The sequence below is a fragment of the Galeopterus variegatus genome, unplaced genomic scaffold (genome assembly GCF_000696425.1).
Source record: "Galeopterus variegatus unplaced genomic scaffold, G_variegatus-3.0.2 Scaffold4226, whole genome shotgun sequence".
NCBI classification, from domain to species: Eukaryota; Metazoa; Chordata; class Mammalia; order Dermoptera; family Cynocephalidae; genus Galeopterus; species Galeopterus variegatus.
This window is the reverse complement of record NW_007730337.1, coordinates 56932-83416: the sequence shown is the minus strand read 5'-3', so window position 1 is coordinate 83416 and position 26485 is coordinate 56932. Positions and strand designations below refer to the sequence as shown.

Below are 26485 nucleotides of genomic sequence, written 5' to 3'. Positions count from 1 at the left end.
TTTAGGATTAACACTCGAAATTCCCTGACATTCATTTCAAGGGCTTCTTGTTCTATAGGATAGAGCTTGCAGAGTTGGGCCGGTCTGGCGCCTTCCACTCCATTTCTGTGTCGTCTCAGCTGATTTACTTAGCCTTTGTTGTCTCGGGCTGCTCGCTTGAACCCGCAGCAGGGCTTGGGCACTCTCAGGAGTCTTCTTTTGTGTCGGCCCTAAAACCTCGAACCTGTTGTTGCTTGTTTGTCGTTGTAGGTTCGTTGTTGAAAGATTTATTCGTTTTTTGCTGCTCTTGGAAATGCAAATAGTACTCTGGTATCACAGCGCACAGTTCTCAGGGTCGCGCTGTCTCCTGGCATGGCCGCTCCAGTCCCGTCGCCATCTTCCAGTCCCCTTTTAAGACTGAGCTATTTTGGGTTATTTTTAAAGGAAGAGTGCCTGTCCTGGACTACTGTGCCTTTTTACTTCACCAAATGTCTGTGTGCCTTGCTGCACAGGTGTTCTGCTAGGAGCTGGTTGTATAGAGAAGAATAAATCATCTTTTTTAATCAGATTAAGATTTTACTTCAACCATTAAAATGGTTGTGGGGAAGTCGATTTCGGCAAAAGAAAACAGGTTTTTTTGAAATGAAACATAGAAGGAAAGAACAAGTCTGCTGAAGTTTCCATTTTTTTAAAATGCCTTTGTGCTAATTTTACACATTACGACTATGAATTGATACTTTACCATTACAACTGATAATAAATATCACGTTAAAAATCATGAAATTTTAAGTATATTTTTATTTTAATTTGGTGTGGATTGAGAATCATCAAACTAAATAAAGGGTTATTTTCTGACCTTGTTCTTTGTGATGAGGTTATAAAATAACAAAGTCCTATATTCAAAGTCAGTTTTTTCAGTTTCATGATAACTTTGCATAGGTATTACATATGGGTAGAAAAATCTTCATGTAGATCCTCACATTTTCCACAGTAGGAAAAAAAATGTGCAAACATATATAATTAGTTGGTAGTTTAAAAACATTGAACATGATGATGTATTTCTTTCTGAAGCTAGTAGGTTATGTTTTTGATTGTTGGGTTTTTGTTTTTAGATTTTCTAAATTAAGATATCACATATATACAGTGAAGTCCACAAATCTTTTTTTTTTTTTTTTTCCTTTTTGTCTTTTCTTGTGACCGGCAACGGATCGCAACCCTCAGTGTCGCGCCCGTACCGGACCGGGACCGGCAACGGGATCGCAACCCTCGGTGTTGCTCCCACACCTCGCTCAGCCAGTGAGTGGGAACCGGTCTGTATGTGGGATCCGAACCCTCGGCCGGAGCGCCACCGCGCTTCCCAAGCGGCGCACTGTAGCAGTGCGCCACCGGGCCGGCCCAAAGTCCACAAATCTTAAGTGTACAATACAATAAAATTTTTATACACATGTATAACTATATAATGACCGACTAGATCTAGGTATGGGTCATTTAAACCAAAAGAGTTCTTCATACCCCTTCCCAGTCAATCTCTCTCTTCGGCCATTACTGGTAACTGTTGTGACATCTAACATCATAGATGAGTTTTGTCTATTTTCAAACTTCGTATGTCTGTTCTCTTTCACACAACATCGTATCTTTCAGATTCTTCCATAAGACCCTGTATTATCATTCGCTTTTAAAAATTGTTCTGTGGTGTTTCATTGTTTGAATGACCCTCAATTTATTCATTTTCCTGTTGATGGATCGTTAGGTTGTTTCCAGTTTTTTAATATTATGAATAAACTGTTACGTCTTTTTATAGACATATACATTCTTTGGGATATATTGAGAAGAGGTATCGATGGATTACATAGTAGGGTTATGTTTAGTTTTAGCAGCTCTTGTGTGTGTGCTAACATATACTCCCACGAGCAGTATGGAAGAGTTTCTTTCCTTTGATGTCATCCTTTTCAGTACTCTGTATTCTCAGTTTTTTAAATGTTTAGCTATCTTGGTGGATGTGTGATGGTATCTCCTTATTTTCTTTGCATTACACTGATAAGTATTGATGTTGAGCACATTTATGGCAGTGACCATTTGTAAATTAAGGGAGATTTGGTCATTGTTATCATTATTTTCATTTTACAATAAGTCTAGAGATCTGGTACTGTAGTGCTCTAGGTTTATTGTTTTTCTTCAGAGAGTTTTGGCTCTTAGATTCTTTGAATTTCCATGTAAAGTTTAGACTTTACCTGTCGACCTGTTTCCCCTTGCCACTCCCCCCTCCCCCCACAGTGGGATTTGGATTTGGAATTATTGAATCTAGAGATTATTCTGGGGAGAATTGACATCTTAACAATATTGAATTGTCGGGGCCGGCCCGGTGGCGCACTGCTATAGTGCGCCGCTTGGGAAGCGCGGAGGCGCTCCCACCGAGGGTTCGGATCCCACATACAGACCGGTTCCCGCTCACTGGCTGAGCGAGGCGTGGGAGCAACACCGAGGGCTGTGATCCCGTTGCCGGTCCTGGTCCGGTACGGGCGTGACACTGAGGGTTGCGATCCGTTGCCGGACACGGAAAAAGACCAAAAAAAAAAAAAACAATATTGAATTGTCTAATCGTCAATATTGAATTTTCCAAGTGATGAACTGGAATATCTCTTCATTTATTTAAGTCTTTTTTAATTCCTCTCAGAACTGTTTCGTAGTTTTGAGTATAGAGGTTTTGTATATCTTTCATTAGATTTATTTCTACGTATTTGATAATTTTGATGCTATTATAAGCATTATTTTCTGAATTTCATTTACTTATTGTTTGTTGCTCATGTATAGAAATATAATTGATTTTTGTATTTTGACCTTGAATAAATCTACTTTTTTATTTTATTTATGTTGTGGTTATCTTTTGCTAAGTGACAAACTACCTCAAAATGCAGTGATTTAAAACAAGATTTAAGGCTGCACCACAATGTGAATGTACTTAATGCCATTGAACTGTACACTTAAAAATTGTTAAAATGGTAAATTTCATGTTGTTGTATTATTTTGCCACAATAAGAAGAAAGCACACACACACACACACACCACATTTAACTACAGTTGACCATTGAACAACACCCCTCTGTCCCCACACAGTAGAAAATCTGAGTATTACTTTTTTTTTTTTCCCAGCAGATCTCTTAGTATTTATTGAGCTTTGTGGGATTGGTGGAGACAGGGCGTCTAGAACTGCAGCAGGGTGGAAGAGTGGGGAAGGACCCCACCCCCTGGGGTGAGAGTCAAGAATGGTGGTGGGTTGTAGGGTTAGGGGCGATACTTTCTGTCTTTCGGAATCAACGCTGTGAGTGTGTGTGAGGCTTTGGCAGACCACTGGGAATAAGGTCTGTGGCCTTCGATCTCCTAGAAGTTGCCCCTAAGGGGCAGGTGTAGGGTCAAGATTGGTGGGCTCTCAGGCTATATGGAACCCACAGAGGTCACCTCCCAAGCCCCAGGGCAGAGCATGGAGCTGCCTGGGCAGGACTCCAGTTCAAGAAAGGTGGCAATGAGGCCGACAGGGAAATGGGGCCCCATCTTGGGCTCATGCAGCAGCCCCAACGGGCTGGGGAATGAAGTGGGCTCCGCGTGCAACTTTTGACTCCTCTCAAACTTAACTAGTTAACTACTCATAGCCTATTGTTAGTAGGCTACTTGACCCTTTGGTTAGGTATGTCATGAATTCATCACATACCTAACCAAAATTTTTCGAATACAGTATATTTATTGGAAAAAAATGTGTGAGTGGACCCGTGCAGTTGAAACCCATGTTGTTCAAGGGTCCACTGTATTTCTCATGATTCTGTGGCTTGATTGGGTTCATCTGGGCATTTCTTTTTCTTCTCACAGTATTCTTCAGGGCAGCAGTCATGTTGGAGCTTGACTGATTTGGAAGGTGGGATGTCAGGTACCTTGGAGGGATGGCATGAAGACTGAGCTCAGCTGAGACGCTGGCACAGTAGGGCCTTTTGCTATGAAGTTGGGGCATCCACATTGCTTCTCCATGTGGCATTTCTACAAGGATTTTCAGAATTCTTAAGTCACTGGTCAGAGATACTTGAAATAGCTGTCCTGCCTTTTTAAGGTTTAGGCTCAGAACTGGTACAGAATGACTTTTGTCAAATTTTTCAAGCTACTTGGCCAGCCTAGAATCCTTGCTGTTTGGGATTATACAAGGGTGGGAATATCAGGATTTGTGTTGTCTGGGGGAACATATTGGGATAGAAGCTACCACAACTCATTCTTGGGCCCCCAATGATCATATCCTTCCGTAAACAATATACCCACCTTCCTTCCGAGACCAGGGTCTCCCTTCAAATTTGGTCCAGGTCTGGGTGAGACTTCTTGTGTATGATTGCTTAAGAACAGTTCTGCTGCTGCAAGGACCTCTGAATTTAAGGACAGTCTGACACCCACTTATCCAACAAACAATGATGAGAAAAGGATATGACACTGCAATAAATCCCCCCATTCACCAAGGTTGTAAAAGGGAGGCACACAGTAGTCACTGGTTCTTAGCAACTGAAAGCCAGGAATTGAAGCTGAGAGATCCCTTAGGAGGTTCTTGCAGTAATTCTGGCAAGAAATGATGTTGGCTTGGGCCAGTGTGTTGGCAGTAGAGATGGTGAGGCATGATTGAATTCTGGATATATTGTGAAGGAAGATGTGATGTATAAGAGAAAAATAAGGCATCAAAGATGACTTTAGGGTTTTGGCCTGAGAAATTGGAAGAATGGGACTGTCTTTTTACTGAGATGGGAAAGATAGTGGGAAATGCATATTTTGGGAGAAAAAACAGGTTATAAGTTGGAGAAATCAAGGTTGAGATGCCCATTAGATATCAAAGTGTAGGTGTTGAGTGGGTAGTTGGACTTTTTTTTTTTTTTTTTTTTTTTTGCAGCTGGCCAGTGCAGGGATGGAACCCTGGACCTTGGAGTTATCAGCACCATGCTGTAACCAACTGAGCTAACCGGCCAGTCTCGGTTGGATTTTTAAGTCTGTAATTTAGGGAAAGTGTTAGGGTTGTGTTTTCTGTAAGATCCTAGGAGCAGAATTAAATTTTTTCTTCACTATAATCCCCCACCTAGCACTTTTTCCACACTGGAAATCACTTATGCTATTTTATCTTTAGATATCTGAGTTTCCTGATAGATCACAAGATCCTTGAAGGTGGAGACTAGGTCTTATTCATTTGTTATCCCCAGAAACCAGCCCATTGTCTTTCACAGTACTAATACTCAATAAATGTTTGTTAGTTTGTGTTAATTATATATCTGTGTCAGCTTTCTGGTTTATTTTTATTTGCCATGGCATACAATCTGGGTGGTATTTTTAAACATAGCTGAAAATGCAACACAAATGTTTCCCATATCAGAACTATACTTGGAACGTTTTAAAATTTACCTTTTTTTCTTCAGCTTTCATTTATTTATTTATATTAGGTATTTGTGCACACAACAAAGGGTATTTTCAGCAAAAAGTAAATAACCCTTTTACCCTGTATCCACGTCCCCTGATTTCTATCCCTGGATGTGAGCATTGTTACTGTTTCTTGAATATCCATCCATATGTAGTCTATGAAATAAATATGTTTATCGCCTGTTATTTTTTTTTACATGAGCTGTCATGTACTTCATCCTTTCCCATACTGAAACTGTGCTGGCACTGTGAATGGCACTACTCTGTGTGGCTTAAATCAGTGTTTCTCAGCCAGGGACCACTGGCATTTTCTGGGCTGGGTCCGGGAATGCTAATGGGCTTGAATTATATGGAGCAGTCTATCATAATGAAGCTTTTTTTCAGGAAACAGTATAGCTTGGGGATTTTTCCATATTTAGTACAGGTACTTCGGTAAAGGGCTATATTAAAAGTTTAAAAAAACTCATAATGCATTTAAGGATTAACAAGTCCTTTTATTCATAATATTTTCTGGTTACTTAGCCCCTCATTTATTAAATGGAATAAATCATCATCAAGTCCCTTTAGTTGAATGCCTACTAAATGCACAGAACTTTGTAAACTGAACTGGGAGACTATACATAATTTAGAGAAAAACTGTTATTCTATATATGAATCTAATATTTTATAATTGGAAATACTTCTGAGAATTCTTGGTTATGTTAGCTTTATTTCTTAGACACTAAGAAATGCTACTTTCGCTTCCTTATCAATCAGAATAAAAAAAAGAGGTTGAGAGTTATTATAATGATTTAAAATATTTTAGATTTATTTCATGTAGCCACCTTTGAATCTTAGGAGTAAGATTCTAACTTATTGGCATTTCCTTAGTATTTTCCTTCATTGCTTGGATTCATTCTTGAATTTTAGATAGGTTTTATTCATAAAAATTAACTTTGCAGTCATATGTTAACTATTCATTTTGTAGCTTACTATACCTGCTATAACCATGGTCTTTTTTGATTTGATTTTTTTCAGCAGCCATATAAAATATTTAGATGACATTATCTGCTATTTATAAAGCATGAAGAAACAGAATGATTTGTCCAGGGGGTTGCATAGCTATTTGGAGCTAAAATTAATGTCCAATCTTTTGGATTCTAAAGCAGGTCTTACCTCTGTGATCCTAACATATGCATTTAAAAATATACATCTCCTTAATCCTGAAAATCAATTAATCCATTTCTGAAAGTCAGACATTCTAGACAAAAACATTAATGAAGAACCTGTTTTGGAGTTTCCAGATTTAGCTGATAAAGATACATGTTACATTTGAATTCCGGATAAACACTATTTTTTTTTAAAATAAAAGTATGTCCCATTCATACTTTTTATTAAAAAATTATTCAACTAATAATTTTACTAAAAATTTATTCATTGTTTATAAGAAATTCAAATTTAAACTGGGTGTCTTATATTTTATCTGGCAATCCCAGCTTATTTCCTATTATTTCAAATGGGAAATATCATAATGTGTTATACATTAACCCCAGACCTTTTACTAGTTTCCTGTAACAAAATAAACCATAGTAAAGATATTCGTATATAAAGAACAGACTACATATTGGATGTAAAAGCATAAAGTATCATTTCCTGATCAACAAACATTTAATAATGTTAACAATAAACAGATGTATTGTAATAACTCTGTGGTGGCTGTCCTAAGCACCATTGACATTCAGAACATATATTCCCTTTATTGACACTGTGTCCTTCACAAAATTTGTACAATTGATTCTGATGTTTTATTCACTGTATTTGAAATGTAACATGAGAATATTTTTCTAAAATCTTTTTTTTTTTGTCTTTTTTCTGTGTCCGGCAACGGATCGCAACCCTCAGTGTCGCCCCCGTACCGGACCGGGACCGGCAACGGGATCGCAACCCTCGGTATTGCTCCCGCGCCTCGCTCAGCCAGTGAGCGGGAACCGGTCTGTATGTGGGATCCGAACCCTCGGCGGGAGCGCAGCCGCGCTTCACAAGCGGCGCACTAGCGCAGTGCGCCACCGGGCCGGCCCTCTAAAATCTTTTTGATGAAAATGTTTTACTTAGTTTTGGGGTTGTAAATATAAAGTTTTTTTCTATTAATATCAACCAAAAGAATGGTTTGAGAGGTACATATGTTCTATGAGATTTGAATATTAAAAACCAAGAGATACTGAGTTTGCAAATGTTAACTGGGCATGTACTCTATGGGTGTGGCTATGTGTTTTCTCAAATGGCATTGCTGTTTCAGGTTTTAGGTGATAAACACGGGAATGCTTTGTGGCTTAATGAAAGAGAGTGCTCAATTCAGAGAAGAAATCAGAAAGTGGTAGAGGAAGCACCAAGGTAAGACTTTCCCAATGAACATTTATAGAACAGGCTGCTTTTATGTACTTTTTAATATTTCTTTTTCATTTTATTGGCTAAAATTGCTTTAATATTTATGTAGACTCTATTAATGCATACTTGTTTTTTTATGATTAAGAATTTGTCTCTTGATCTTCCTCAGTACCTTTAGTGCATAAAAGTGAGAGAATACTTGCAAAAGAAATGGAATTTTATTAGAGGAGAAAGTTGAGTAGACAGCCAACTGTGACTTCTACAGGCTTCCAGGTAGTATAGAATCTATTGGTTTTTCATAGAATTTCTGCAATATATGCCTTCTAGGCTCTCATGTTGGCAAAAGTTTCATAAAGTTGATCATGAATTTATCCTGCCATGAAAGAGCTTCTGGGGCATGGTTCTTGGAAATTTCTTGACTTATCAGAGTCACTTTGGCTGCTTCTGTGGGCCACCTTTCATGTGTTTGGTGTAGCGATTTCATGGAGCTGCATTTCTAATTTTATGCTAGGTTGGTATTTGTATATACTCTGGTATTCTGTCTCTTCTTAAAAATCCCCATTTGGGTGGATATAGTTAATTTTAATTACCAGGCACTAAGAAATACAGCCAAGAATCAGCATAGCTAGAATATCTTGATATATAATGTGGGTATAATTTCTGAAAAGAATAAGTGTGAATATGAGTGAATTTTTAATCACAGGATAATGGTAAAAATTAAACCCAATTTTAGTTACTAGGTACTTACAAAATTTCATGGAAAAATAGAATTGAAAGATAATACAAATCTCTCCATGAACTTTTTGAAGTATCCTTGCATATTAGTTTTTAAAAATATTGTATGGTATAATAGTTTTAAAACATGTTCCCCATATCCTTTGACACTTCTCTCATTGAGCAGTGAGGGGAAGAATCTGGGTCCTCTCCCCTTGATTCTGTGGTCTGTGACTGCCTGATCAATAGCATACGTAGAAGTGGTGCTGTACCAGTTTCTGGCCCAGGCCTTATGAAACGGCCAGCTTCCACTTCCTGTCTCTTGAAAGGTGTACGCTTAGAAACCAGCCACAATGCTATGAAGAACTGCCTGTTGTAGCCCACGTGGGATGTGGCCCTCTGTCTCATGGCCTGGGGCCAGAATATGAGGAGGAAGGAAGAAGAAAAGGCAAAGGGAATGCTCTGCCTGTGTCTTTAGGAAGGCTCCCGAAGCTGCCAGCGTTGAATACTTGGTGTTGATCTAAAGTTGGGCACTTAGCTTGGAAATGTCTTTTTTCCTAAAACAACCACATAGTCAGCTAAAATTCTAGAGACAAGGGGAGAAAAGGTGAGACAAGGGGAGAAAGGGTGCTGGTGGAAAAGTAGTAGTCTCTGACAAACTTCTTTTGCAGTTTTGTGTTTTCTTGCCTGCCTTATCACTTTCAATTCAATTAACTCTCTTTTTATTCAAAACCTACTCAAGTCTTACCTGGGATAGAAATTTTTCACAGACTGGGAACCTTGAGGCATGATTTTTATTTGTTTCTTCTCTCTGTTTACAAATGTTGTTTTTTTTATGTGAACATCTCAATTTAGAAAAAAGGAAATTTTGAAGTAGTAGGAATCAAATCAAGATAAAAAAACTAGAACTGATCATTAATAGTTGACTTGTTATGTATTTGTGCACTGTGAAATATTAAAATAAATATTAATATGTAAAATAAATGAAAATGTGTAGTTTTAAAACAAAATGGAATATGTAGTATTCAGTTCCTAGAGGAAGAATGTTTCCTTGTGCTTTGAGGGCAATGGTAAAGGTTGCTCATACCTCCGAGTATCACTAACAAGGTTTATGATAAGTGGAAGGACAAGACCAAGCAGGGCAAAAATAGTTTTACTCAAATGCACTGAGATCCTCCAACATATTGTGACATTAATCTTTAGTTAGGTTTTCTTCTTTTGGTTGCATTAGTTTTGTCAGCCAGATATTGTTGAAATGTCATCTACATATATATCCATTAAGTTAATGCAGGACTATTTATAATAGGTAAATAAGATTTATAACACCTGAACCCATCGATTAATCCTAGCATCACTGTAAGGGAGACAGTAAGAAGTACACTTCGCATCTGTGAAGTATTCTTGCCCCCACCCCCACCACAGTCCAACTTGAATCTAATCAAGGCTCCAGATCTAACTAGCAGTTTATACAAAATAGAAATATAATATGAATGTTAAAAGACACTATGAGGTTGCATGCTGCAAAACCAAGAATGTGAAGAAAATGACCAGGTCTTGGGGTAAAAAATGGTGAGGGGCAGTACAGATGGAAAGAATCTTAAGATATAAAAACCAATCAAATGCAGTGCCGGGACTGATTCAAAGAAATTGGCTGTAAAAATAGATTTATGAGGTAATCAGTGAAATTTGAATATTAACTGGATATTAAATGCTATAAAGGAGTTCTTGTTATTTTTTTAAGTGTGAATACTAAAGAGTACTTATAGAAAAAGAGATGGAAGTCTTACAGATGAAATGATACCTAATTTGGGATTTGCTTTAAAATTAAAAGAAAGAAAATGGGTTGGGTCTGGGAGAAAAGTGCACACGTAGCATAGATAAATCAAGAGTGGCTCTGTTAATTAATTGTTGCATATTAGAGACAGATATATGCAAGTTCATTATACTGCTGTGTAGAAAAATTTTACATGTCATCTAAATCTTACTCATTTGAGAATAATTTTAATCCACAAGTAGAAAAGTAGTTAATGTTTTGTTTTTTCAGAGCCTTTCTTGCAAAGAAGCGAAATCTGTGAAAATGCAGAAATGATTTGCTGTTATTTTTTTCAGGGTTCATTGAGAACATTTTAACTTTACTTGCCTGCTGGAAGGTGATTTTGGTGTTTTGAAACAAGTTTTAGGATTTACTGGATGTATAGTTGATTCTTGTTATTTGTGGCAGTCATGTTCTCTAAAGGCACTGTGATCGCTGTATTAGTGAATACTGAACTATTGCTCCTAAGGGAAGTGTAGAGATAACCTTGTTTTATGGATGTTTCTGTTGAAAGGCACCTTATTTAATATCTATTGTTGATTTATTAGTAATGAATTCACAACCGCAGCCTACAGGACATAATGCATGCCTGAACCAAGCTTGGCACACACAGCCGCTTTGCACTTAGGAACACCAGCCAGCACTTAAGCATGATGCTTGGGGACCATTTTAAACAGTTAAATCTCTCCTGCTAAAAAGACACAAAAAATGCAAAAAACATGATGGCACTAAGCAGACCCTGGCCAGGATACTTGTTCAATATGCGCATGGAACAAGAAGGCAGAGTGTCTCTGTGCTCAGCCTCAGCTTACTGGAGTCTCAGGGTTTTCACCTCCTTGTACTTGTTCATGAGTGGCCACAACAGTGCTGCAAGTATTGATTTTAGAGTTACAAATACATTTTAGCAAGTAGGCAAATTTGCAAATATGGAATCCATGAATAAGGAGGATTGCCTGTATTAGTTTCTAAGAATTTATTTTTCTCCCAGTTTTAGCTTGGAACAATTCTGAATATACACGGGGTCTTCAGAAAGTTCATGGGAAGATTTGTATTAACTTTTAATTTTATTTTTCCATAAACTTTTGGAAGTACCCTCATATATGTTAAATTTTACTAGTTGAAAAGTATTTGTATGTTTTATAAATGGATTGAAGTTGCAGTATAATCTGAAAAGTTCAAATGTTAGTTTTACAAAAATCTGAAGTTGATTTATTTAAGCATTTTATACTTAATAATACAATAAACATATATGGGTTGAGATCCCATAGCCGAGTGCTTTGGACCATAAGTGTTTCGGATTTAGATGTTTTTTTTTTTTTGATTTTGGAATATTTGCATTATACTTGCTGGTTGAGCATCCCTAATCCGAAATTCTAAATGCTCTGATGAGTGTTTCCTTTGAGTGTCATGGTGGTGCTCAAAAAGCTTCAGATTTTGGAGCATTTTCTATTTCGGATTTTCTGGTTAGAGATGCTGAACCTGTCTTACAAAACATATATAAAGCATATAACATTTTGAACTCTTAAATTGAAATAGATGATCTATGTCTGAGTAAAGTTTAAGAAAATTTTTATATAATACACATAAAAGATAGCTTGAGTTTTCTTCAAAATGTAGACAAGTGCTTTCTGTATTTGTAGCATTTTTTTGGATGCTGAAACTCGAAGAGCGATGGGAGAACAAGCTGTAGCTCTCGCCAAAGCAGTAAAGTATTCCTCTGCTGGAACCGTAGAGTTCCTTGTGGACTCCAAAAAGAATTTTTACTTCTTGGAAATGAATACGAGACTTCAGGTAACAAAAACTGGTTTTTATTCCTCTCTATCCCTCTATACCCTTCCTCACCCATCCCTTTTTGTTTTATAAAAGTTAAAAATCAAGATTTAGTTTTTATGTTTATGCATAAAATATCTGTTAGGAATGACAGGTAAGTATCCCGTTAATTTCTAGGTCAGTGTCTAGCCTTCCTGCTTTGTTACTGCTAATGCTTCATGTTGGAAAGTCTACTTCAGTTTGTGTTTAAACCTTTCTGGATGAACTGTATTTGTCAGAGTGCATGTGCTGTTAAGAGAAATTACTCTAGATATTATAAATAGAAAGGATTAAATGCTTATAAAATCTTCAGAAGGGGTGGAAGAAGGAAGGGTACCTAGAAGGAACTTCTGGGAGTGACTCTCACAACTACACCTCCCAACCAGGCTCCCAGAGGAACTGCCGCCCCTGCCACAGTTATGATGAGGTTGGGAAATCAAGTGGCTGACTCGAACTGTTGGCTTTAGGGTAATACTTCCTTAGTTCTGATGCTATAACTGGTGGCTTTGTTTTCTTCCTTTTTCTGTTTTTTTCTTTTGCATAAATTACGAACTATATACATATAGAAAAGTACATGAAACACAAATGTGTAGTTCGACAAATTATCATAAAGCCCAAATCCATGTAAACGTTAGCTAGATCTAGAAGTACAAAAATGCCAGCACTTTTTACCCCATCCCCCATTTTCTTCTCCTTTCCAATTATTCCCCCTCCATGTTCTCTAGAGCTATCTCCTATTCTGACTGAATTTTCTTCCTTTGAGCTAAGCACACCTAAGCAAACTAAGCAGTGTAACTAATTTTGTCTTTTTTTTTTTTTTAACTTTATATTAGGGTCCTTCAAAAAGTTCATGGGTTACATTTTTCCATGAATTTTTTGATGTACTCTTGTATTAATGGGATCGTGTAGTATGTATTCTTTTGTGCCTGGCTTCTTTTTTCAGCATTATGTTTGTGAGATTCAGCTATGTTGTTTTCTATAACTCCTGGATGATTATTCTTTTAAGAAAATGCCACAATTTATTTATTTATTCAGTTTATATAGATATTTAGTTTGCTTCCAGTTTTATGGAATTTGTACTAATTTGCTAGGGCTGCCATAACAATCAATCCTAACTGGGTGACTTAACACAGCAGAAATTTCTTCTCTCACATTTCATGAGGCCAAAGTTGAGGTGTCAGCAGACTTGGTTCCTTCCTGGAGTTCTGAGAATCTGCCCCATGCCTCTCTCCTAGCTTCTGATGGTTGCCAACACTCCTTGATGTAGCTTGGCTTGTGGCAGCACTACTCCAATCTCTGCCTCAGTTGTCACGTGGCCTTCTCCCTGTATATCTCTGTGTCTAAAGTTCCCTCCTTCTGTAAGGACATCAGTCATATTGGATTTAGGGCCCACCCTACTCCAGTATGACCTTATTGTAACTTGATTACATCTGCCAAGATCATCTTTCTAAATAAGGTCACATTCACAGATTCTGGGTGGACGTGAATTTTGGGGATGTTATTTAATCCAGACCGCATTCAGGAAACACATGTGGTCTATAGGGCCAGAAAACAGGTTAGGGGTTGCCTATGACTGGGGTGGGTGAGTCGGTGGGATTATGATCTGATGGCTAACAGACCATAGGACAGAAGAGACTGAGGTGAAACATACTGATGCCTGAAAATGGGATCAATTCTTCTTCCATTAGGCCTTTAGAAAGGGTGGGAAGGGGTGGTTAAATCACTGCAGACATGAGCTGAGTAGAGCTTTTTTATTTTTCTGTTGCTATGGTTATCCTTTATGCACCACTGGGTTGCCTGAGGGTTTTTCTCCATTCCTATTCCATCCATAGCTTTAGGATTTTCCTCTGATCCTGTATTTCACAGAAGGTCTATCTTCATGCTCATGCTTTTTCTGAGAGGTAGACCCCTTTGGAGCAGGGTTAGCCAGCTGGGGGTTGCAGAAGGGGTGTTTTCTTTTTTTTTTTTGTCTTTTGTCTTTTTCCGTGTCCGGCAACGGATCGCAACCCTCAGTGTCGCCCCCGCACCGGACCAGGGACCGGCAACGGGATCGCAACCCCTGGTGTTGCTCCCGCACCTCGCTCAGCCAGTGAGCGGGAACCGGTCTGTATGTGGGATCCGAACCCTCGGGCGGGAGCGCCGCCGCGCTTCCCAAGCGGCGCACTTATCCAGTGCGCCACCGGGCCGGCCCCAGAAGGGGTGTTTTCTGTTTTCTTTAGTCCTTGTGTCCTTGACACGTTGACATGGGTTTTCTTCAATGATCCTGCCGCTCCTCTCATGGCAGGGAATCTATGGTCTGGGCTCTCGAGATAGTTTTCTGGTTTTTTTGTCATTGGTTATCTTTTACGTGGTATATCTTTCTTCATGGTTTAATCTCCGCCTTATCTGTTTTCAGACATTTTACATGTGTCTCTGTAAGCAGTGCGTAATTTTTTATAATATAAAAATACTATATATATATATGTATATTTATGTGTATATGTATGAGGATACTTCAAAAATTTAGGGAAAAATAGAATTAAAAGATAACATGAATCCTGCCATGAATTTTTTGGAGTACCCTCGTATAAATATATTTACTTAACTTTTATGTTAGATCTCCTTAATATAGCTCTTGTGTTTTTTAACCCTCTTTTGATGTTTTTCATATTTTTGGATAATTTCTCTGACCTGTCTTACTTTCTCTTGAGCTATATTTAATTAGTTAATCACCCATTGAGTTTCTAATTTCACTTATTTCTATTTTAGTTCTAGAATTTCTATTTGGTTCTTTAAAAAATATGATTCAATACTTTTTATCTTTTCTCATTTTCTATCCAAATTTTTAACTTTGGCTTTTATTTCTTTGAAAATAATTAGCTTAGTTGTTTTTGAGTATGTGTCTGATAATTTCTGAAGTCTTCTATTTGTATTGTCTGTTGTATATACTCTTTCTTGGTTATGATGTTTAGTTCCTGTGTACTTCATTATCTTTGACTGTATGTTGGTTATTTAAAAAATTGTTTTTATTAATAAATTGATACCTAGGATGATGGACTCTTTCTTATAGAGATTTTCAATTTTTTTCTGCCACATGCCTGTAAATATTAGTATTTTGTGACTACAGCAAGCTAAACTCAAAGCGTGAGGTGCTTTGGACTCCCAAGGGGATACAAAGCCCAGCTGCAGTTCTAGAAAATGGTTGGTTTTATTCCAGTTTACTCTTGAGATTGCATTCCTTTATGGCCTCCACTTACAGGGGGGGTGGTATATCAATATTCTCATTTTTGGTGGTCCCTCATCTTTGTGGTTATATTTTTAAATTCTGATGCCACCAAAAATATAGCTTAGATTCATAGTGTTTTTTCCTGGAGAGGCAAATGCCTTTAGAGCAAAAATGGTGTTGATTGTTGGGTTTACATCTTTGTGTTTTCATCTTTTGGATTTTGGCTGATAATTCTCTCCTGTATTTTTACCATTTAATGTTTTTAGGAAGATCTCCTCCCATCCCTCAACTCTTATCTAGTCCTTAGTAACTGTAAGCACAAGTCCCAAGCTAATGGCTTTAGAGGTACATTATTCCTGTAGATTAAATAAATTTATGCCCTAACTCTCAAACACCCTCCAAAACAGTAAGTGGGTGGAATAGTGATGGCCTGTGCCCCATTGCTGCCTTAACTTTTTCTTTCCAAATCTCATGCATATACTCTTGACTGACACCTCCGGAACCTCACCAGTCACATGGAGAACCTCAGCTACAAGGGAGTCTGGGAATAGGGTTTTTAACTCTCTGTCTTCTGCAGTTTAGGAGACGATCCTAGAGTTTGGAGGGAAGGTTGAGTACCAGTTCATTGTTTTCACGTAGATATAAGCACCAAAGTTTTAATCTATAAGTTGTATTTAAAAAATTAAAAACATTGTAATTGTATAACTGTCAAATATGGAGTTAATTTTCATTTAGTTTGGCAGAAAGAGGTATCTAGTGCATTTTGAGACGAATATTGTAAATATTTGTAGCATTCATGTAAGTATTAATTCTGTAGTTGTTCAAAACTTTATAATACTTCCTTTGAAATCACCTTTTTAGTCTGTATTCTGTTCTTGTGAATATCTTGAGAAATGGCAGATTTTGGAGATTAATATGATTTTGATTAAAAATATGTCTTTATAACTAAGTATATTTATTTGGATAATTAACCAGGAAATCATGTCTTTTTATTAAAGTGGAGACTTTATTATTGAAGTGACTACAAAACATTAGTATTTTATTCCAGACACAAGAGATACAAGATTGTTTAATTGAGGCACTTACCAATATTTACAGAATAAATAAACAACATTCTTTTTAAGGGCAGTTTGTTACTGTGTTCTTGGTTGTTTTTTTTTTTTTTTTTTTTCCCCTCATTTATTTGAGCTCATTTATCTCAGCCCAGACTTGAAAGTTTTTTCAAGTTTGTCCTATGGTGGTTTTTGTTGTAAGACCCAATAGTTGATATGTGTATCAAATAATTCTATGCAGTTGGTCAAAATCATCTAAGTACCTATGTTTTGTATCTTTGATAGCTTGCTAGGAAACTATATTCTAAACCTTCAAAAAAGGTGATATATGACCATACCTAAATCTGTGCTATTTAATATTTTTATATTTAATACTTTGATACATTTGTCTTCCATTTAATGTTTAATTATATTTCTTTTCTCTCTTGTATTTACTTCCAGTGACTGTGATCCTATCAGTTACCAGAAGAAATTAACTTTGACTTTTTTAGAAAGTATCTGTGTGATGGGGATATTCAGTGGTGAGGATATAACTTAATTGGAGCACGATCAAAGAATCTTGGACTTCATAGTACTCAGAAAGCCATCTTATATATTTCAAAGATTTCTTTCTGATATTTTTTAAACAATTCAGATGTTCTTTTAATAGTAAATTTTCTCTTTCAAATTTTTTACTAACCTTAAATTATAATACTTAAGGCACATTCAGCAAATTCTTTTTCTATGATATATGTTATTTCTAATTAGAGTTTCATTTTGAGCACGGAAGGCTGTAATTTTCTTTGTTCTATTTTTTTTCTTTGAATTTCCTGATTGAACTGTCACTTTTTCCAGCTTTAGAACGTGTATGTTTTTCCTGGTAGCAGAAATATGAGTAGCATCTTCACTTTGCTTAATTTCCTTAAGAGTTAAGTTTGAAATAACAATATAGTTTCTCCATTAAGACATCTAATACTAAGAAAGTCACCAGGTTTGGTGCATAAGTGCTTGTTTCAGTTGACTGGTTTTGTTCTCAATTTGGTCAGAGTTCATGATCAGAATTATCTATACTTTAAAAAAAGAATTATCTATGCTATCCTCATATATATTTGCTTTATTTATTTATTTATTTAAATCACTGTTTTTCTGTTGCTTACAAATAAAATTTGAATGTGTTTGCATCACTCTATGGGTTCCTTTTTGTGGCCCTCATCTCCCCTCAGAGGCCTGTTTCTTGCCAGTGCCAATCTCTGTGTACAAGCTAGGAGGGACTCCTTTGGTTTTCCCTGAATGTGCCTTTCAGTTTGACCCCTGAGTGCCTTATCACATCATCCCTTTGCTTGGACTGGTCTCTGTTCTTGTAGGAGACGCTCACAGTCTGTCTACCCACACACTCGCATCTCCTCTCGTCAGCTCTCTCACTCAGCTCACCTCTGTGCGTTCAAAAGACAGATTAATAGAGAGATGGAGAAATACTCTACCAAGAACTATGATTTCGCTAAAATGCTGTTTTAATGAAGTATTTGTAATGTGCTTGAATAATTTTAATTTCTCATTTTGTTGAATAGTATCAGCTCATGGAAGATTGGAATATGGGGAATATTAAGATGCTCTGTGAGTAAACATTTGCTCTGTCTCTGATTCAGAAACCATTTCTTCCCTGGCAGGATCAACAAATAAATACAGATATAAAAACATAACAGATTTGACTTGTAGGTATTTTCCCCTTGTTTGTTGCCTTTCTTATTGACTTTGTATATTGTTTTTTTCTTTTTATGCAGAAATTTATTTGTATAGAGTTGAGTTTTTAAATCTTCTCTTTTATGATTCCTGATATTGTAACATAGTTAGGCTTTCCCTACTCCATGATAAATAAAACATTTTTCTTCTGTTTTCTTTTAGTATGTATTTCATCTTTCATAGTGAAATCTTTGCATCATTGGAATTAATTTTATTTATTTATTTTCAAATGGCTACCTGTTTCAACAATTATTGAATAATTAGTCTTTTCTGCACTAACTAGAAGTGTGACCTTCATTACGTATTGAATTCTCACATCTATGAAGATCAGTAATTTGACCATTTTCTTTTTTTTGACCTTTCTGCTTATTCATGTGGTAGTACCGCATGTTTTAGATATTATATCTACATCTTATAATATCCAGTAGAACTATTCCTTTCTCCTTACTCTTATTTTTCCATATGAAAATTTAACTTATTGGATCAGCTTATTTTATATTTTATTTATTCATAGTTAATATTTATATTTATATTTAAAGAAGAAAAAGAAACAAAGATAATGGAATTGCTGAACTATTCAATAAATGTTTGCAATTTTCCACAGAGATATTAATTCCTGAAATATGTTCTTAATAAGAAGAAAACTTGTTATAAAAACATTTATATTTTTGTATCTTTTTCATATTTCAATTTGAAAGGAAACAGTTTCCCTTTTATAAAAATTAGTGGAAATTGGTGTATTTGTATTAAACTGCCATATTTCTTCCCTAACTCTTCATTTTTGCTATTTTTATTATTAATTTTACATTATTATAATATTTACTCTCTTATCTGTAGACATGGCTCTTCCAGGGGTTTCATCTTTTGTATTTTAACTTGTTTTCATGGTCGCTGTCAGCATCTTATCAGAGCTTCACGATTAGTTAGTTCTTCATTTTGATTCACCTTATGCTTAGGCTTTTTTGGTTTTTTGTTTCGGTTTGGTTTTTTTCTTAAACTAGAATTTATTTATAGATAGATCTGTGGGTAATACACTTTTTGAATTCTTAGATGGGTAATAAGGTTACCCTCACACTTGAAGAACATTAAACCAGGTTTTAAAATTATGGGGTTTGAAATAGAGCTAATCAGCATGTTATTGGCTTGACAAAATATTATCCCTTGAGTAACTACCAAAACATATGAAATAAAGGAATGGAGAGAGGAGAGATCATGTGGAAGAGGGAAAACTCCTTGAACTGATATATGTAGGGTGGGTAGATAACTGCACCTTTGAGCAGGGAACAGCCAGCACTGCTAAGAGAAGAGAAATCTATGTTTTCTTATAGAATTTTTTTTCTTTTTCCTTTTTGTCTTTTTTCGTGTCCGGCAACGGATCGCAACCCTCAGTGTTGCGCCCGTACCGGACCGGGACTGGCAACGGGATCACAACCCTCGGTGTTGTGTCTTTTTTCGTGTCCGGCAACGGATCGCAACCCTCAGTGTCGCACCCGTACCGGACCGGGACCGGCAACAGGATCACAAACCTCGGTGTTGCACCCGCACCTCGCTCAGCCAGTGAGAGGGAACCGGTCTGAATGTGGGATCCGAACCCTCGGCGGGAGCGCCACCATGCTCCCAAGCGGCGCACTGTACTGGGCCGGCCCTTCTTATAGAATTTTGAGTGTAGAATTCTGTATTTGAAATAATTTTCTCTCCACATTTTAAAAACCTTGGCATTGCTTGCTTTTAGTTTCTCTTGTTGATATTGAGACCTATTCTGATTCTTGACCCTTTGTTTAAAAATTTTCTTTCTTAGGAAGCTTGTAAGATCTTCTAGTTGTGGCCAAAACTGCTGAGTTGTCTCCTGAATACTGCTGATAAGGAAAAATTGTTTTTATCTTTTAATTTATGAACATAATAGACTCTTTTGGTACATTTCATTTACATTCCTGAAATAAATTTTAATTAGACATAGTGATTTTCCTTTTGGCATTTTGCTGGATTTTGTGTGCAATGTTTTATTTTTAATTTTTACTTTTTAAAAAAAAGTGTCTTTACCAGATTTGAGTAATAAAGTTATGCATATTTTTTGAAACGAATTGTGGGAGTATATTTCTTTTTCTAGGGTCTGGTTAAATTAATAGTGGTCTTTATCTGTTCTTTAAAAATTAGAACTCAGAGGTGAATCATCTCCTACTGATATATTTCTCAATGATAGGCCTTTAAACATCTTTCTATGGTAGATCTTCAGTATTTTATGACAGAATATCTTCTAGTAAAAATCAAGATTATTGGGCTGGCTGATTAGCTCACTTTGGAGAGCATGGTGCTGATAACACCAAGATCACGGGTTCAGATCCTCCACCCTGAACTGGCCAGCTGGAAAAAAAAAAAAAAAAAAAAATCAAGATTATCAGTTATTTTATTCAATTCCCCTATATCCTTTCTCTTTTTTCTTTCTTTTTCTAAATTAAATCAGTTTGATTCAGAAATAGATATATGAAGGTTTTCATCATAATTTAATTTTTAAAAGTTAATTTTATTTTTTAGAACAGTTTCAGACTTACAGGAAAATGAGTGGTAAGTTGAGAGAGTTCCCATATACATATTCACTTGCCCTCCACCCGGGTTTTCCCTACTATTAACATCTTGCACTAGTGTAGTACATTTGTTACAACTGATGAGACATTATTGATACATTGTTTTTAATTAAAGTGTGTAGTATACACTATGGTTAACTCTGTGTCATACATTCTGTGAGTTTTGACAAATATATAATGAACATATATCCACCGTTATGGTGTCATACAGAATAGTTACACTGCCCTAAAAATCCTTGCATCAAAGACATCCTTGCATTTCTTTTCTTGGCTCTTTCCCTCTTTTTTCTTTCCTTTGTCTTTTTTCTTTTCCTTCCCTCTCTTCATTCTTTTCCTCCCTCCCTTTATGTGTCTGTCTGTCTCACTTTCTTTTCCTCATGGTAATTTTTACATGTACAAAAGTACTTAAGAATGGTGACAGTACTATGGTAAAGCCCCGTGAATATGTGACCTAGTCAGCTTTGTATTTGCTTTGCCAGTGTCGTTCGACTTTTGCCACCTTTTCCTTGCATTTTTCCTCTCTTGGCTGGAGTATTTTAACACAAATATTAGGTATTATATAATCTCATGTTACTACTTCAGTGTATGTACATCTTTAACTTTTTCTTGCATTTCTAATGTTTACATATTATCTACAATATAATTTGTATAGATTTATGATTATTCTACATGAATTATGTACCTTTTGTCATTTTATATCTTTATCATGTTTAAATGTTTTAATCTTAAATTATACCTTGATTCATGTTGTATCTTTTCCTGTTTTGTTTTTGTTTGCTTGTTCCTTTATTTTAAAGCCTTCTTTACCACTTGTTTTAATTGTTTTTTTTTTTTTTTTGAGTTAGATATAATTTTTGAAAAACGTAATCTGGCACTCTCTTTTAGTGTGAAAATTTAGTCCTCATTTTAAATACTTGATTTTATTTATTCTTCACTTGTGTTTTAAAAGTATTTTTTTTTCTGTTTTCCATTTTTTTGTTTTTCCTTTTCTTCTGTTTGTTGCTTGAATTAAATTTATAATTATTCCTGTTTCCCATTGATAAATTAGAAATTCTGTTATTCTTTAAAATTTTATTTATGTTTATTCTCCTATTTAGACAGACATTTTCTCTATTGTGTAAAGGTGATATAGCTAATTCCCCTGACTTTCCAACACTAAAGATTTGTTAAAATAATTTTATACTTCTAAGCTATTTTTGACTTCCTGTTGTAGTTTATCTCTTCTGTTTCCAACCTCCTTTTTTAGCTCCTATATATACACTTCTAGATACATCTTTCATTATTTATTGTATCTTCTCCATCCTTCCCCTTTTTTGAGATTTTTTTCCCTCAAGTTCATTTGTTTCTTTAGAACATTTTTTCATAAAATTTCCTCAGCTGGAGCATGTGGAATATATGCTCCGTATATCACATCCTCAAATATGTTTCTGTGGCCCTGAAAGGGGAATGATACTTTGACTGAATATAGGATTCTTGGGTTTCAGTTCTTGTCTTCCAGTAGTTTATAAATTTTTCTGTGTTCTAGCTTCTAATATTTTCTTTTCCATTGTAAGTAATGTATTCTTGCTCTCTGAAAGCTGGCCCAATTTTTCTTTAATCATTGGATTTCAGGGATTATTATTTTTTTTTCTGACCAGGATATGCCTAGGTATGTGTTTATAGCCATCAACCCTGCCGTTTACTCCATGTCCTCTTTCAGTGTGCAAATGAAAGTATTTCTTCATTACAGAGAAAGTTTCTTCTGTTATTCAATTGCTTTCTTCTCAGACTCCTGTTATTTGCAACTTAGGTATGCTGGATATACCCTCTAAAGCTTGTAGCTTTTCTTTCATGTTGTCATTTTGTATTTATGTTCTGTTTCTTGATATTATTTCTTTTTTCTTTTTTTAAATTGGTTATGAATATTCAGAAGATACAAAGCTGATTGTCACCCCTCGTACCCGTGATGTGAGGGCCAGGTTCATACTGGCAGCATACCGCTTACCACAAATTGTGTTTGTACCCCATGTCCCCTGCCCAATTATCTCTAACATCTCACTCCCTCCCCCTTATCCCCCACTCCTCTTTGTAGCCCAAGGAATGTTTTCTCCCTCTGCAAGTCCAACGCACTACTATGGTCTTTCTTTCCTTCCTTCTTTCTCTCTTAGCTCCCACTTATGAGTGAGCACATGTGATATCTGTCCCTCTGTGCTTTGTTTATTTCACTCAACATAAGTTTCTCCAGGCTCATCCACGTTGTTGCAAATGGGAGAATTTCATTCTTGTTTATGGCTGAGTAGTATTCCGTGGTGTATACATACCACAATTTCCTTATCCAGTCATACATTGATGGACATTTAGGTTGGTTCTATGTCTTGGCTATTGTAAACAGAGCTGCGATGAACATGGGAGTGCAGGTATGCCTTCAACATGATGGTTTCCCCTCCTCTGGGTGTACACCCAGAAGTGGGATTGCTGGATCATATGGAAGATCTATCTGTAGTTGTTTGAGAAACCTCTATACTGTTTTCTATAGTGGTTGTACTAATTTACAGTCCCACCAACAGTGTAGGAATGTTCCCTTCTCTCCATACCCTCGCCAGCATTTGTTATTCACTGTCTTTTTGATTATAGCCAGTCTAACTGGGGTGAAGTGGTATCTCAAGGTAGTTTTAATTTGCATTTCCCTGATGTCTAGTGATGTTGAGCATTTTTTCATGTGCCTGCTGGCCATTTGTATGTCTTCCTTTGAAAAATGTCTATTCAGTTCTCTTGCCCATTTTTTAATTGGGTTATTTTTTTTTTTACTGTATAATTGTTCAAGTTCCTTGTATATTATGGATATTAATCCCTTGTTGGATGCATAGTTAGCAAAAATTTTCTCTCACTTTGTAGGTTGTCATTTCACTCTGTTGATTGTTTGCTTTGCTGTGTAGAAGCTTTTTAGTTTGATATAATCCCATTTGTTTATTTTTTATTTTACTGCTTGTGCTTTTGGGCTCATGTTCATAAAGTCTGTACCCAGACCTAGTTGCAGAGGGTTTCACCCATATTTTCCCTTAGTAATGTTGCATTTTCAGGTCTTATACTTAAGTCTGTAATCCATTTTGAGTTGATTTTAGTGTACAGTGAGAGATGCATATCTAGTTTCATTCTTCTGCATATGGATATCCAGTTTTCCCAGCACCACTTGTTGAAGAGGCAATCTTTACCCCAATGTAGATTTTTGTTGTCTTTGTCCAATATCAGATGGCTGTAAGCCTGAGGGGTGATTTCTGGGTTCTCAATTCTACTCCACTGGTCTGAATGTCTATTTTTATGCCAGTACCATGCTGTTTTGGTTATAATAGCTTTGTAGTATAATTTGAAGTCCATTAGTGTTATGCCTCTGGCTTTTTGTGTGTGTGTGTGTGCTCAGGATTGCTTTGGCTATTGCATTTGAAAGGTAAGATTTTGTTATTGCATTTGAAAGGTAAGATTGTTTTCTCCATTTCTGTGAAGAATGTCATTGGTATTTTGATGGGGATTGCATTGAATCTGTAGATTGCTTTGGGTAGTATAGACATTTTCACAATGTTAATTCTTCCAATCCAAGAGCATGGAATATCTTTCCATCTTTTTGTGACTTCTTTAATTTCTTTCAGAAGTGGTTTGTAGTTCTCATTTTAGAGGTCTTTCACCCTCTTGGTTAAATTGATCCCTAGGTATTTTATTTTTTTGTGACAATTGTAAATGGGCTTACTTTCTTTATTTCTCTTTCTGTTCATTCATTATTTGAGTATATAAATGCAACTGATTTTGGAGCATTTATTTTGTGTCTTGCAACATTACTGAAGTTATTAACCAGCTCAAGGAGTTTTTTGATAGAGTCTTTAGGTTTTTCTATATATATTGTCATGTCATCTGCAAATAGGGAAAGTTTGACTTCATCTTTTCCAGTCTGGATTCCCTTTATTTCTTTCTCATGCCTGAATGGTCTGGCTAGTACCTCCAGTACTACGTTAAATAGAAGTGGTGAGAGTGGGCATCATTGTATTTTTTATGTTCTTAAGGGAAAGGCCCTCAGTTTTTCCCTATTCAGAATGGTGGTGGGCTTGTCATAAATGGCTTTTATTGTGTTGAGATATTTTCCTTCCATACCTAATTTGTTGAGAGTCTTTATCATGAAGGGATGTTGAATTTTGTCAAATGCTTTTTCAGCATGTACTGAGATAATCATATGGTCTTTGTCCTTGAGTTTGTTGATGTGATGTATCACATTTATTGACTTTCATATGTTGAACCATCCTTGCATCCCTGGGATGAATCCCAGTTGATCATATTGTATAATTTTTTAAATATGTTGCTGTATTCTGATTGCTAATATTTTGTTGAGGATTTTAGCATCTAGGTTCATCAAGGCTATTGATCTGTAGTTCTCTTTTTTTGTTGTGTCTTTATATGGTTTTGGTATCAGAGTTATGTAGGCCTCATAGAATGAGTTTGGAAGAGTAGCTTCTGTTTCAATTGTTTGGAATAGTTTGAGGAGAATTGGTATTAACTCCTCTTTAAAGTTTGATAGGATTCAGCTGTAAAGCCATCCGGACCCAGACTTTTCTTTTTTTTTTTTTTTTTTTTTCCTTTTTGTCTTTTTTTGTGTCCGGCTGTGGACCACAACCCTCAGTGTCGCGCCCGGACTGGACCGGGACCGGCAACGGGATCGCAACCCTCAGTGCTGCACCCGCCCCTCGCTCAGCCAGTGAGCGGGAACCGGTCTGTATGTGGGATCTGAACCCTCCGCGGGAGCGCCACCACGCTCCCAAGCGGCGCACCGTAGCAGTGCGCCACCGGGCCGGCCCCGAGACCCAGACTTTTCTTTGTTGGCAGTTTGCTAATTACTGCTTAAATCCTCCTTGCTTATTATTGGTCTGTTCAGGTTTTCTATCTCTTCCTGGTTCAGTCTTGGAAGTTTGTACGTGTCTAGACACTTATCCATATCTTCCAAATTTTCATATTTGTTGTCAGACAGTTGTTTATAATAGTCTCTAATGATTCTTTGTATTTCTGTGGTATCGGTTGTAATGTCTCTCTTTTCATTTCTGATTTTTGTTATTTGGGTCTTCTCTCTTCTTTTTTTTTTGTTAATCTACCTAATGGTTTGTCTATATCATTTATCTTCTCGAAAAACCAACTTTTGTTTTGTTGATCTTTTCTATTGTTTTTTGGGTTTCTATTTCATTTAGTTCTGCTCTGATCTTAATTCGTTCTGTCTACTACCTTTAGGTTTGGGATTGTTGTTTTTCAAGTTCTTTGAGGCATAGTGTTAGGTCATTTATTTGAAGTCTTTCCATTCTTTTGATGTATGCATTTATTGCAATAAATCTGCCTCTTAGTACTGCTTTTGCAGTATCCCATGGGTTTTGGTATGATGTATCTTTGTTTTCATTTGTTTCTGGAAATTTTTTGATTTCCTGTTTAATTTCTTCTTGGATCCATAGATCATTCAGGAGCCTGTTATTTAGTTTCCAGATATTTGTGTAGTTTCCAGAGTTTCTCTTATTATTAATTTCCAGTTTTAGTCCATTGTGGTCTGAAAAGATACTTGGAATGATTTCAATTTTTTAAAATTTGCTGAAGGTAGATTTGTGACCTAATATGTGGTCTAGGAAGACAGATCTTCCATACTGAGAGAGGGGTGTTCAGGTTACCCACTATTAATGTATTAGGGCCTTTTTCTTTCTTTAGGTCTAGGAGTGTTTGCTTTATATATCTGGGTGCTCCAGTACTGGATGCATATGTATTTATAATTGTTATGTCTTCTAGCTAGATAGATCCTTTTATCATTATATAGTAGCCTTCT

The 26485-nt window shown here is 36.3% G+C and overlaps 1 protein-coding gene across 1 annotated transcript in view; it reads left to right on the top strand.

Annotated features, from left to right (window-relative positions):
- LOC103602621 (propionyl-CoA carboxylase alpha chain, mitochondrial) overlaps positions 1 to 26485 on the top strand; it is a gene marked incomplete at its 3' end in the record, with an annotated part of 175253 nt that overhangs the window by 101559 nt on the left and 47209 nt on the right. The window contains exons 8-9 of the mRNA XM_008587041.1: positions 7685 to 7779; positions 11941 to 12091. Of these exons, the coding sequence (XP_008585263.1) occupies positions 7685 to 7779; positions 11941 to 12091 (246 nt within the window). The remainder of the gene's footprint in view (positions 1 to 7684; positions 7780 to 11940; positions 12092 to 26485) is intronic.